At 42.1% G+C, this 12,673-nt stretch overlaps 1 protein-coding gene across 1 annotated transcript in view; it reads left to right on the top strand.

Annotated features, from left to right (window-relative positions):
* The first annotated feature begins 11,343 nt into the window (after positions 1-11,343).
* pdgfd (platelet derived growth factor d) overlaps positions 11,344-12,673 on the top strand; it is a 39,386-nt gene continuing 38,056 nt past the window's right edge. Inside the window, exon 1 of the mRNA XM_052077796.1 lies at positions 11,344-11,945. Within this exon, the coding sequence (XP_051933756.1) occupies positions 11,825-11,945 (121 nt within the window). The 5' untranslated portion in view covers positions 11,344-11,824. The remainder of the gene's footprint in view (positions 11,946-12,673) is intronic.

The following is a 12,673-nucleotide window of genomic DNA, read 5'->3' as shown; positions in this document are numbered from 1 at the left end:
GTCCGTCGTTACTCACCCAGGGAGTGATGGACCTTCCGTCCATACACGGGTCTGACCAAGTTTTCACATTCTGTCGAGGCGTTCTACAGATCAAACTTGAAACCAGAGGACTTTAAACCCACTTTAGTCTTCCTTAATTTAGTCAAATTAATATATTCAGGGCTGGACAGGCATATTTTTCTGAAGGGTTGTCCAAGCAATGGGCAATACAACTGAACTTAACGTACGGTCATCAGTTTGATTGTGATCCTGGAGCATACCTGTCAGAGTTATGACACAACCATTAATCTTTAGTGCTAATCAATAAATGGGGATGGTATCACAATCAGTAAACTGTTGGAGTCCTGCCATCAATCAAATTAATTTACATGTAGGATGAGAAATGGCTCAGAGTTGCTGTCAAGTCACAGACATCGGTATCTATAAGTCATTTTTGCATTATGTCAAATGGGATTTGTCAAATGAAATATTGCTTCACCCGACATGTCTCCATTGTGCGAAATGTGAAAAGGGGTCGCGAAGGGGAAAATTTCCCTTCGGCAAGAATTTGTGAAGAATGAGATTAAAATGTTGAGAATGCAGAGGTCATGCAGGCTTATGCGGCGTAATGATGTCTGGGAGGTGGTCGTGTGCAATTCCATGGAGATTCTTTTGTAGATTAGAGCCCAAGCACATGAGCTCGACTCGAGCACATGAGCTCGACTCACTGAATGACACCAGATGAGCTACAGCATGTGAGATAGACAGGTTGGGTGAGTAATGGGATGCGATAGAACCTCTGAGGGCAGGGCAGATGCTGTGTGAAAGAGCCACAGAGCGAATGACAAGGAACCTTTGAAGTACACACACTCACAGACGCGTTGACAAACACACAACATGCGAACAATACCTAAAACCACACTATAAATGTGCACATGCATAGACAAATGGGTCAACAAGTATATCTGTCCATGACTGCTAATTATTAATTATAGAAAATGAAAAATTGTCCCGGACAATTTGGTCTCTGCTTCTCTGAATGAAATTAAGACTGCAATAGAAACCACGGTAGCTCCATTCATCTTTTTCCTAATTCCATCTTATTTTTTGTTAGATTTTTGCAACAATATCACTCTTTTCTTCTGTCCAGCAACGAGGGCAATTAGGCTGTTTTACTGCCGTTCTTACAGTATTTTACAAGCAAGTAGATAACACTATCTAACACCAATTAGTGCTCACAAGAACAGATACGCAGTTATGACTCAACGTAGCTGATTTGTGTTCATTCTACCAAAGTGTGCACACTGCTAAAATACGCATGGTCAAAATAGTAAGTCAAAGTATTGAGATATTGAAATGATTGAGATGCGGATCCTCTTGACTGTGAGGCAGATGCGGTCAGCACATGCAGCATGCAATCACAGATAAACCGATGCACATTTTCTTAATTGTTGGTATCATAATAATTTTGAATTTGTAATTGGCATCACTGCGTGTCATATTTCAGTGTTTCATCAACCTTAATTGCGGGAATGAAAATAGAGGATAATAACTAATGCTACTACTAATAAAGGTGGTCTCCTCATAGCTATAACAGCAGTTGCTGAGTAGATGTGTGGATTGTCACATTGTTGAAATGAGACCGGAGAGAGAAAAGTGTCATTAAAGTGAGGATTGACAAACAGGCCTTAGAGAGAACTTAATGTGGGGGGCCATGACTTGGAGAAATTGCATAAAGTCTCCCAGACCAAACTCTCGCAAAGATTAATTACTCTGTCATTCTTTTTTTAGGAAAAAAAAGTACCGTATATTAAATAAGGGTGCTCATCAACGAGATACTGAGACACCGTCACAGATCCACAGTCTGTTTCTTAATGATAAGCTGTGTCAGAATCGAGGCTGAAAGATGGATGAGAGGAAACAACAACTTTGAGGAGAATGAGATTTTGAAGAAGTTTAAGTTGCACTTTGATTGTGTGTGTGTGTGTTTATCTTTGCCTGTTTGCAATCTTGTGTAAAGGTTTATCCACTCCTGCTAATAACTGCTCTTTTATTGGCTTCATGGGGCATATCAGCAGAGCAGCATGAATGTAAATAAACTTCATCTTCACACCCAAGTGGATCAGCTACACAAATACAGACCGACTTTCTCACAACTTTTCAACAGAGGTCAGAGAAACATTCACCCCTCCATATATTGAATATATATTTATTGAAATGTGTACAGTTCTTTCTGAAACATTGATTTTGTGCAATGAAATACTTTGGGGGGGGGTTCTCTTCCCCCCTAGGTTAACACCTGCCAAACTGCCAACAGCTGGACAAATAAAGGTTATGTTATATACATATATATATATTTTTTTCATCTAGTTGTAGCTCAGTTATCTTTATCATATACTGTAATAATCATTAAGTAAGGCTCATTGGACACACACTTGCTCAGCATGGCTTATTGACTGCCATTAATTGGTTTTGCATCATGCCAAGACAAACAAACCAGCACAAAGCTGATGGTGTTTATGTACCAATGTATTATGGGCCAAATTTTTGCAATTTGTCATAGTTGCATAAAAAAATTCCAGTCCACAGCAATGTCCCGGTTATTTTCAAGGTTGACTACACCCTGGACTGGTCACCATTCAATCACGGGGCACATATAAAGATGGACACGTTTTCACACGCACATTCACACTGTCACTGAGTGGGAATTAAAGCCACGGTGCCCGTATCAAAATCAGGTGAGTGTACTATCACCCCATAAAACAAATACCCTGGAGTAACAAAAACTAAATATTTGTGGCATTGTGGCTCGCAGTGGTACTTTCCCCCTGTCACTTGGAAGCAAACACTGACCGCTCCATATACTGTATACTGTACAGAGAGGACCCCATGCCACCCCATCAAGGAGTCCTAGGACCTCCTGAGGCCACTGTTTGAGTTTGTAAGGGCATGTTACCTTTACAAATGTATCTAGACAACAGATTCTTTCTCAGCTTCCATGGGTCATACTCCTAGACTTCCTCCTCCCTTACCATTGTTACGTTTCATTCTCAGTGTCTTCCACCTTCCACCCCGCAGCTTCCTGTGGCACCTCCCTTTATTTCTCTCGCTAATCTTCGTCGGACGGTTGGCCCATTTTGTCACATTTCACTTTCAAGAAAGAGAAAGTAGATTAGGACGCTGACTTTGTTTCCTGTAAATACAATACATTGTCTACTGTTTTCCCATCCATCTGTTGTCAATTTCTTTATCCTGTTCAGGTTTTTAGGCTGTTGCCTAACAGAGCTGACTTTGACCAAGAGGCAAGGTACAACCCTAAATGGTCGCAGGACAAAGACACACCTATTAATGATTTCTTCATTTAACCTAACATGCACAGCACGGACATGTCATGTTTTTGGAATGGAGAAGGACGTCGGAGTGTTTTGAGAAAACCTAAACCTAAACGCCAGGATAACAAGAACTTGTTAACCTGTGTGGCAGATGTCCTCCCCAAATGCATCAATGTGCACAAAGTTGTAAGCCTAATTGTCAATGCCATTTCATAATTTCATATTTGTCTTGTCCTATGTGACGCAAATGAACTACAGAGTCCTTCTGGAGCAATCAATATGAAAATTTAATGGGCATCTATAGAACGTTGACAACTTCCAAGCACAGTAACGCATCACGTAATCACGTCACAGTGTATTGTTCAAGTGGACAATTTAAGGAAAAATCCTTAATCAGGTAAAATGCCAGTGCATTTCCGAGAAGAATAACGAATATAGAATGTGACACGAAATTGGTTTGTGGGATGACGAAGACCACTCAAAAGCTACATACTGTAATCTCGACATTTAAATGTTGAGTGTGAGCTGCATGTATCTTGAATGTGGATGTTCAAATTAGTTTCCAAATTTGGAAGAAAAAAAAAGGCGGCATGGTGATCGACTGGTTGGCTCATCTGCCTCACAGTGCAGAGGTGCAGGATTCGATTCCCACTCTGGCCTTCCTGTGTGAATCAAAACTCAGCATATAATTATATATGACATATTACACCAGCCAGAATTTACATTTCAACAGGTAAATTGATTTTAAAAAATAGGCATGGTTGAAACTGTCACATTGACATGGTCATATGCAGGGATTATTAGATCAGGTTGATATCACAGCTTTCTTCATGGGAATTTCCAACAGTTGCGTTTCTCAAAGACGATTCCTCCTCAGGTGCCCTGCTGCTCAGACAGCCAATCTGAGTCACGCCCTTTGGGGGGGGATCATGAGAAGTTATCACTCACCATCATGTTTAAACCAGACATATAAACCCATGGGATTGGCATTTACTCTGTAGAGGAGAGCTTGAAATCCCTTATCGGTTCGGGTAGAAGTGACCCAGTTGTGAGAAAAGCAAGCTTTTGGAAAGCGGCTCACCAATTTGATCCCTTAAATTGGCATATGCAGCTAAGACAAAACAAGGCACTAAAGGCAATGAACTCAAAAGAGCAGCTGAGCGTGGCCCACTTGTTAATATACAAACATTCAACTTCATGAATACAAAGCAGGGCGAGCGGGCTGAATTTTGTTCGGATTTTCTTTAAGTTAATAAAAATTGCATCACTGACCCGTTTGGAGATGAAAGCTGTAACATTTGAATATTCAAATTTTGCCTTAGAATGTTTTAATTGGGATAAAAGTTTCATCTCGCCTCACTATTTCAATATTGCAAAGTGCAAAGCTTGAAATCATGAATGAATCTCTACAGGCAGTATGGGTTCAGTTCCCACTAAGTGATGGTGTGACTGTGAGTCTGAATCTTCCTCTCTACACAACAACATTGCCTTACATTAAGATTGGCTGGCGACCAGTTCAGGGTGTAGTCCTCCTTTCGGCCCGAGTTAGACTTAGCTCCGAAAGTGACCAGATAATTTGTTGACATCTTTAATCCCTCTGACCAGTGCTTGTCATCTCTTATTTCATCGATTCATTCAATTTCTGCAAAATATGTCACGACACAAACACATTCCTGCGGAATCGCCTTTGCAAAATTCATACAAGCACAGTGCATGAAGCTAGCGTCGGAAGAATTTCAAGCACCATTACTTGCATTGTGAGATACAGATACACGCATCCTCCAGGGGAAAGTCCCCTCGCGTTATAGCACAGATGGAACAAGCCCTCGAGCAGCCCACCAAGGCTCAACAATTGGAAATCATCCTCTTCTTGCTGCACGTGGCTACTCAAGCAGCACGCTGATCATCCCACGCACAGTTATGGACCACTGAGAATGGCACCATATATCAGCGGAACTTGTCAACAGGAATCATTCTCACACACACACACCACAACATGAACCTAACCGTGAAGGGTTTACACAATAAACTAAGAAGATAAAAGCATAAAGGTAACTTTCTAGCTGAGATTGAGGCTGAAAGTTTAAATCAGTTTTAAATGAGAGTGAGGACACCAAAATATTTGAAATCCGGCTAAATCATTTCAAGAATTTGATTTTGAAAAAAACACTGAAAATAATTGCTTTAAAATTAAGTTATATATCTAAGTTCACATCCAAGAATTTTAAATAAAATGACAGCAATCTCCTAAAAGTATAGGGTGAGACATGTCAAGTGCACAGAGGATGAATGTTCAGAAACATTTTTCATCATAAAATTTGCACCCATCAATTTTTTACAATGCTCCCCTCATTAGGGTCGCAGGTGAGCTGGAGCTTATTTCAGCTAACCTTGGGCAAGATTTCAAATACCGGTACATAATTGAGGTATTCACCAAGGAGCTGTGCCATGAGGGTTGAGAAGGTCACGTTGGTGACTTCGATGACAACAGTAACAGCCACCTGACAGTGCCTGCGCCGTTCAACATGAACAAAGTGGTGAATATCAGTGCGAGCTACAGTTTGCCACGACCGCAATACAACCCAGAGTCGCTTCAAAGCGCAGCACCAATTGAGACGAGGTCCACAGGATGTTGTTGCATGACAAAGGATTTCGACATGAGAGATGGAAACTAGATGCCTCAACGACCGCCAGAGTGATGCTGATGCTGGAGACTGCTCCGGATGGGTGGCTCGTTCAGGCACACCCTCTGACCGAGGTCTATTCACACCGGGGTTTTGGATCATAGTTGCTGAGCTCCTGGGAGCGATGAATCACCGCACTATGACATTAAACCCACTGGGCATTGGACTCTGAAAGTGGGAACTGAAGGCTGCTCTGAGGGATCGTCTCATGGGCAGCGACTGGTGTGACCACTTGTCATGGGTCATGCTCTACCTTGTTTCTGCCCCAAGGAGGACCGCTTATGCTTCATCCGCTGAGCTGGTGTTCGGCCAGACTGCCTGTGTCTCTGGGGAGGTTCTTTCACCATTGTGGCTTCTCAAACAACTGTGTTCTGGGACATTATGAGTGATTTCCTTCCCATTCCGATGTCACATCATTGCCTCCACAATTTCTAAAACTCCAAGGACCTGCTGTAAACCAACTATTTTGTTTTTAATCTATGACTATGTATTCAATCAAACATCTTTCCATACCCACCTACAGTGGACATTTTCGTATACTGGAGCCTGCAGCTAAGAACTTTGTTGTTGATGTTCGGGGCAAGCCGAAGCGGGTGGCTATAGCCGAAGCCTGCTCATGTGGCTTTTGGGGGCCAGGTTTAGCTGGGCGGCCCAACCCCCTCGACAAGATCACCCCCCTTGCCCACCATTTGGTTCGGCTCCAGTGAATTCCGAGAACTCTCTCTGTGACACGCAAACATTTTTGATGCCAGATCCGCCAGCATCTGTGTTTACTTTTATCTTCAGTTTTCTGCGTAGGGGTTCAGTTCCTTTCCTTGATGATGGGGAATTCAGGGATTTTATATGGTTTAAGTGCTGACCCCAAATAGGAGAGTGTATGGGACTCCTGTCTGATCCACCATAATAACCCTACAACAGAAGCTATCTAACGATTGATAATCAATCAATTCATCGGTCAAAAAACCCCCAAAAAACATTTCATGCTAATTCATAACATACCAGAAGAACCTGTCTGACGATGACTGTAATACGCCCCCACATTTGAATGGGTTTATTAACTTGCAAGCATTGATTGAATATAGTTAACAAAATCTCAGTCAATGCATTTGAACGTCCAACCTTGACTTGTCTAATGGCACTTTCTCCTCGTATCGCAGTCCTTGTGCCATCACTTATTTAGCTCACCACCCCCTAAAAATGTTCCCCCTTAGCACACCGAAGCATCTTTTAACACATTAAATGCAGCTCAAGAGGTGAGGAGTGTTCTGCAAGAGGAAAGTTGCACTCTACCTGAAAGTGCTGTATAACTCCTGCAGATCTTAGCGCATCATAAATGAGATAAAAACAATCACTTATCCAGAAAAAAAAAGTTGTTTCTGTTTGTAATCGGTTTCTGTTGTTTTGTCTCACAGCCCACATCTTGGCATCAGTTCATGATCAATAATAGTTTGCTATATGCATAAATTGTTGTGAGAAATTGAGTTATTGTTTTGCAACTGTCAAGAACATTTCGAGATATGTACCAAAGTGACTGAGAAATACTTTGAAGGATTTTGAAGACTTAATAATAACTTAAATGTCATACGAATAGTTTCTTCCAAAAAGGTGTTCAAGGAGGGTATAATCTATTCAGAGAAAACTGCAGGGATTTTTCTCATATTTTGACTACGCAATTATTTTTGTTGACGCAGACTTTATATACAGTATATGAAGCCCTTGCCTCCCGTCGGATTTTCAAAAGTACCTATCAAGTGTCCGGTGAGTACGTGAAAGAATGATGCGACTCCCTGCTGCTGTTTCCTTCAAATAGAATACTTTGGTGGCTTTGCTGGAATTTGGGTCACTTATAAACCGCAAGCATTCACTACTGAATATGAATATCAAAACAAACCCAAGCCACATCCCCCAAACATTTGTGCAACAGAATCCATTTCTGTTTGTATGCATGGCATTTTTTCAAAGTGGAGAGATACTGCATACTGCGCCTCTAAATCTGGCTCTGCTGGAGTTATTGTGAAAAAAAAAATGTCACTGTTGGAAAATCCAGACAAAAAAAACTAATGGCAAAAAGCATTGAAGTCTTTCAAAAGATGCATGTCGTGCATTTTTTTCCTTAAATTTTAAACAGTTCATTTGTTTCTTATTCAAAGGTCCTTCACATTCTCTGTCAAAAATAAAATTTAAATAGTCTTTATACACCCTATTGTTTGTTTATTAATGAGGCCGTTTTGAGGTGGTGTCCCTGTCGTGGATGTTTGGAACGGTTATTTCTGCCCCAATATACTGCTGGGTCAATGGATGATGTATGGATGGAACATGGTTGCAATGTTGACGACTCTGGGCGGAGCCAGGGGACTGCAATTGTAGTTTCACAGATCCGGACTATAAGGGCAATTAAAATATGCTGTACGGTATTCATCGTAGCCTGTGAGGGGCTTTTCATGAGTGAAAATAATTTTAGCAGTGCGTGGAAGAGAGCTTCACTTGTGTGTATACATAAGGATTTCACATGTGAGTCTAAGAGGCCTTTCAGCCTTTTTCGGTTTAGCAAACTAAAACGTGCCTCTTCAAAGTAGTTCATCTCACGAAAGTCTGTCTCAGTCGTCTGCATGAGTGTTTCATTAGCGTGCGTGATAGCGTTTCAGTAGTGTGTATGAAAGTGTTTTAGTGTGTTTAAGGAATTCCTAGACAAGGCCCAGAGGCCATGCAGCCTCGTCAGGGAAAAAGTATCCACAATGGAATTCCTTCTCCACGGTTCTGATAATGTTTATAGGTGAGGATGTATTCAAATAGAATCCAAATACACTGAACTTTTGTTTGAGTATTTCATGCAGTTTGAATGATGTTGAATGATTTGTAGTGTAGCAAATAAATACCGATAGTGAATAGTGAATATACTGTAAATGTGTGCTCAAGTAGGCAAAGCAAGCGCTGTGACACACCCATGTAATCTTAATCTTAATTAATTTCCTCTCTCTTTTAATAAACGATATAATCCCCTAAGTAGTTTTCAATTCTTTAAGATGCCGCATGATTCATAAGCCAATTACTGTGGAATTGGAGAGCTTTTTGCTTTGTCAGCAGAACCCACACATTGGCAAGTTCATCCCAGAATTCAAAACAACTTTTAAAAGTGTGACATGCGGCAATAGCGTACACAGAGCTGGAAGGTCGAGTGCGCTCTGAAATCATTCTTCTTGTGCACTGAGAACGTCATCCAATTCCACAACTCAGCACACTATAGGATACGGATTAAAACTAAAACATGTTGGAGTGTGGTGAGAAAAGGCATCATCAAAACATGGTTGAAATGTACAGGAAACCGGCAACATGTAAATGACTAACAAAACCTGAATTTGGATAAGTGGTGAGACGTGTTGTCATGCTTGACAAAGCTATATACGTTAAATGTGATTTTGCTTATTTTCATTCATTCATTCATCTTCCGAGCCGCTTGATCCTCACTAGGGTCACGGGGGGTGTCGGAGCCTATCCCAGCTGTCTTCGGGCAGTAGGCGGGGGACACCCTGAATCGGTTGCCAGCCAATCGCAGGGCACACAGAGATGAACAACCATTCACGCTCACACTCACACCTAGGGACAATTTAGAGCGTCCAATCAGCCTGCCATGCATGTTTTTGGAATGTGGGAGGAAACCGGAGCACCCGGAGAAAACCCACGCAGGCCCGGGGAGAACATGCAAACTCCACACAGGGAGGCCGGAGCTGGAATCGAACCCGGTACCTCTGCACTGTGAAGCCGACGTGCTAACCACTGGACTACCGGGCCGCCCATTTTGCTTATTTTTCATTTGTTATTCTCTTAACATCCCTTATTGGCACTTTCTTATTTTGGACTATGTAGTTAAAAAAAAAGGGGCGACCGGTGGTCGACTGGTTAGTGCGTCGACCTCACAGTGCCGAGGTCGTGTTCTCCCCATGCCTGCGTGGGTTTTCTCCGGGTACTCCCAACATCGCAAAAACATTCATGGCAGACTGATTGAGGACTCTAAATTGTCCCTAGGTGTGAGTGTGAGCGTGAGCGTGGATGGTTGTTCGTCTCTGTGTCCTGCGATTGGCCGGCAACCTGTTCAGGGTGTCCCCCGCCGACTGCCCGAAGACAGCTGGGATAGGCTCCAGCACACCCCGCGACCCTTGTGAGGATTAAGTGTTTCAAAAATGGATGGATCGTACCAAAAAAAGCCACAACAGATCAAAGAATAATCCTTTGACACTTGCTGAACTGAATTGAGATCTCATTAGGATTTGCAGACATTTCACATAAACCTCATAAAGCTTTCTGTGACAAAGATTTGGGTTGAGTTCTAAATTGTATCAGGGAAGTAATGAAGTACTCCACCCATGCACAAAGTTACGCCACGCTTTGCGCTCGACTTGTGCTGGGCACCAAAATAGTGCTCATTAAGCCACCTGTGGTTCACCGATTGAAAGCTTGAAGACATATAATAATAATAATAATACATTTTATTTATAAGCGCCTTTCAAGACACCCAAGGACACTTTACAATAGCAAAAAACACAAAACAGTACGGGTTGAGCAGCGGCAGCCAAAACGCGCCAGCATTCACTCAACCGGAAGTCAGAAAGAAACCACAGGGGGGGAGGGGGGGGGGAAACCCACACTCCAACCACCCTCATTTTGAGGATAATTTGAGTGAGGCAAAAAAACTCCAACATAAGCATATGACAGTTACAACAGGTCACAAGACATAAACAATGAAGACGGTGAATCAAGGGAATGTATGAGGGAGGGGGTAATATAAGGAACTCAACAGGGACACAGGTAAACCATGAAGTGTCAACAACAATGATGCAACAGAGAAGCAAGTTGCTTAATTGTTTGACGCCGATAGCGACCCAAAATGATATGTGGCAAATGAATTTTGTCCTGTGCCAGGCTAAAAGACACCCTCATCCAAATACTAAGCACCATCCAAGTTAAGAAAAGAGCAAAACTTGTTTTTTTTTTTTTGCCAAGTTTTCAAAACAGTCACTGTAAATAATAGACTGTAGAAACAAACTGTCAACTTTGTATGGAAAAACAAGTCCCCTAAGCACTTTTGCCACCTGTGATGACCTTTGGGATGTTCCAGGTTTTCACCGGTAAACGATTAAAAAGTTATTAAAAAGGAATATATTTAGAAGACTATTAAGAGTTCTAAAAATATTCCTACCTCACACGAACTATTCTCTGAATAACAATTGCAACCTTATTTTATTTTATTTTATTTTTTACTCACTCCTTCGCGAAACACGGTACAGATATCGAAATAGTCACTTAATTGATTCATTCCTCAGTGTCAAGGACTTCCCGACCCAGCAGCACATCCCGTCGCAGACCCTCAACAATACAATGCCACGCAATCGGCGTCGGAGTGTGAATGTGCGCGCGACCCTTCTCAGTGAAGTTGACTCAAGTTTGACGCGCCGGTTGCGTGCAGACGAAAAGACAGCAGCTCCAAAGGCGCTATCAACTATGCAGGATATTTCTGGACCGAATTCACCGCTTTAGGCGTGATAAGACGTCCGGCGCCTCCGCTCGCATGTGTGACCATGACGGCAAGCATATTATACTCAGCCTGCATTTAGTCCGAGTGTTCTTCAATCATCCGAGGAGTTGAATACGTTTTTGGATCAGGACATAACCCGTGTGTGTTTCTATGAGCGTTTTCGTGCGCGCGCCACGCGTCAACAAGTGGATGGAAACTTTTTCTTGATATGCTTGGAGCGAGTAGTTCTCGGTAACTGTAAAGTGTGGCAATTGGGGCAGTTAAATCGTCTATTTTTTTTTTCGAAGTTTATTGTCGGCATGAGTGAGCCGGGAACTTTCCACATGTGTGTGGCACTTTTATTTTTCCTGAGCGCAGGAGCAGCGGTGAGAGCTCATGTTTCCATGGTCAATGTCATAAGGGGAAACATCAGAAGAGATGGTAAGAACACACTTTCATTCTTTTCTTTTTCTTGATTGCTTCTGGGTCGTAACCGACACAAAACATGCTGACCTATGGAAAGCCATTTGAGAATTAAAATGACACCCTCGTGTCAATGATGAAGGTCCATTTAGCCTACACGCATGCTATTTGTCCTCACGACTAAGATAATTCACTGCACTGCACCAGCACAATGACCACTTTGCACTAGATTAGGAGAATGATTGTGTAAACTTTTTTTTTTTCTCCAGTACTGCCTTCCACTACAGCAGGGGGGTCAAACTCATTGTCATGGGCCACGTTTTAGTTACCGTTCCGTTGGAGGCCCGTTATGACTGAAACTATATATTAAAAAAAAGTCAATAGTTGGTTTATTCAACTATTGTTTAAGTACTGTAATGATGTTTGCTCAAAGGAAAATGCTTACAATATGTCTCTGATTTATTACATGTGAGAATTTTAGTATTTTGGTCAAGATTTTAGCAGGGATCATGGAAGTTGATATTTTGATTTGCCTTCGTGGGCCACATAAAATGATTTGGCGGGCGAGATCTGGCCCCCAGGCCTTGAGTTTGACACCTGTGCACTACAGGTTGACTCTGCATTCTCATAGGACAACTGTATGTTACTAGTGAGACAAAATTACTAGTGGGCATTTATCAATGCCATAGTGGGCATGACACTTGCAGTCTACTAGTTGGGCTTAGTAGTGTTACTATAGCAGTACA

The sequence above is a fragment of the Hippocampus zosterae genome, chromosome 10 (assembly GCF_025434085.1).
Source record: "Hippocampus zosterae strain Florida chromosome 10, ASM2543408v3, whole genome shotgun sequence".
Classification (NCBI taxonomy): domain Eukaryota; kingdom Metazoa; phylum Chordata; class Actinopteri; order Syngnathiformes; family Syngnathidae; genus Hippocampus; species Hippocampus zosterae.
Note: the sequence above shows the minus strand (reverse complement) of the source record. Positions and strands in the feature narration are given on the sequence as shown.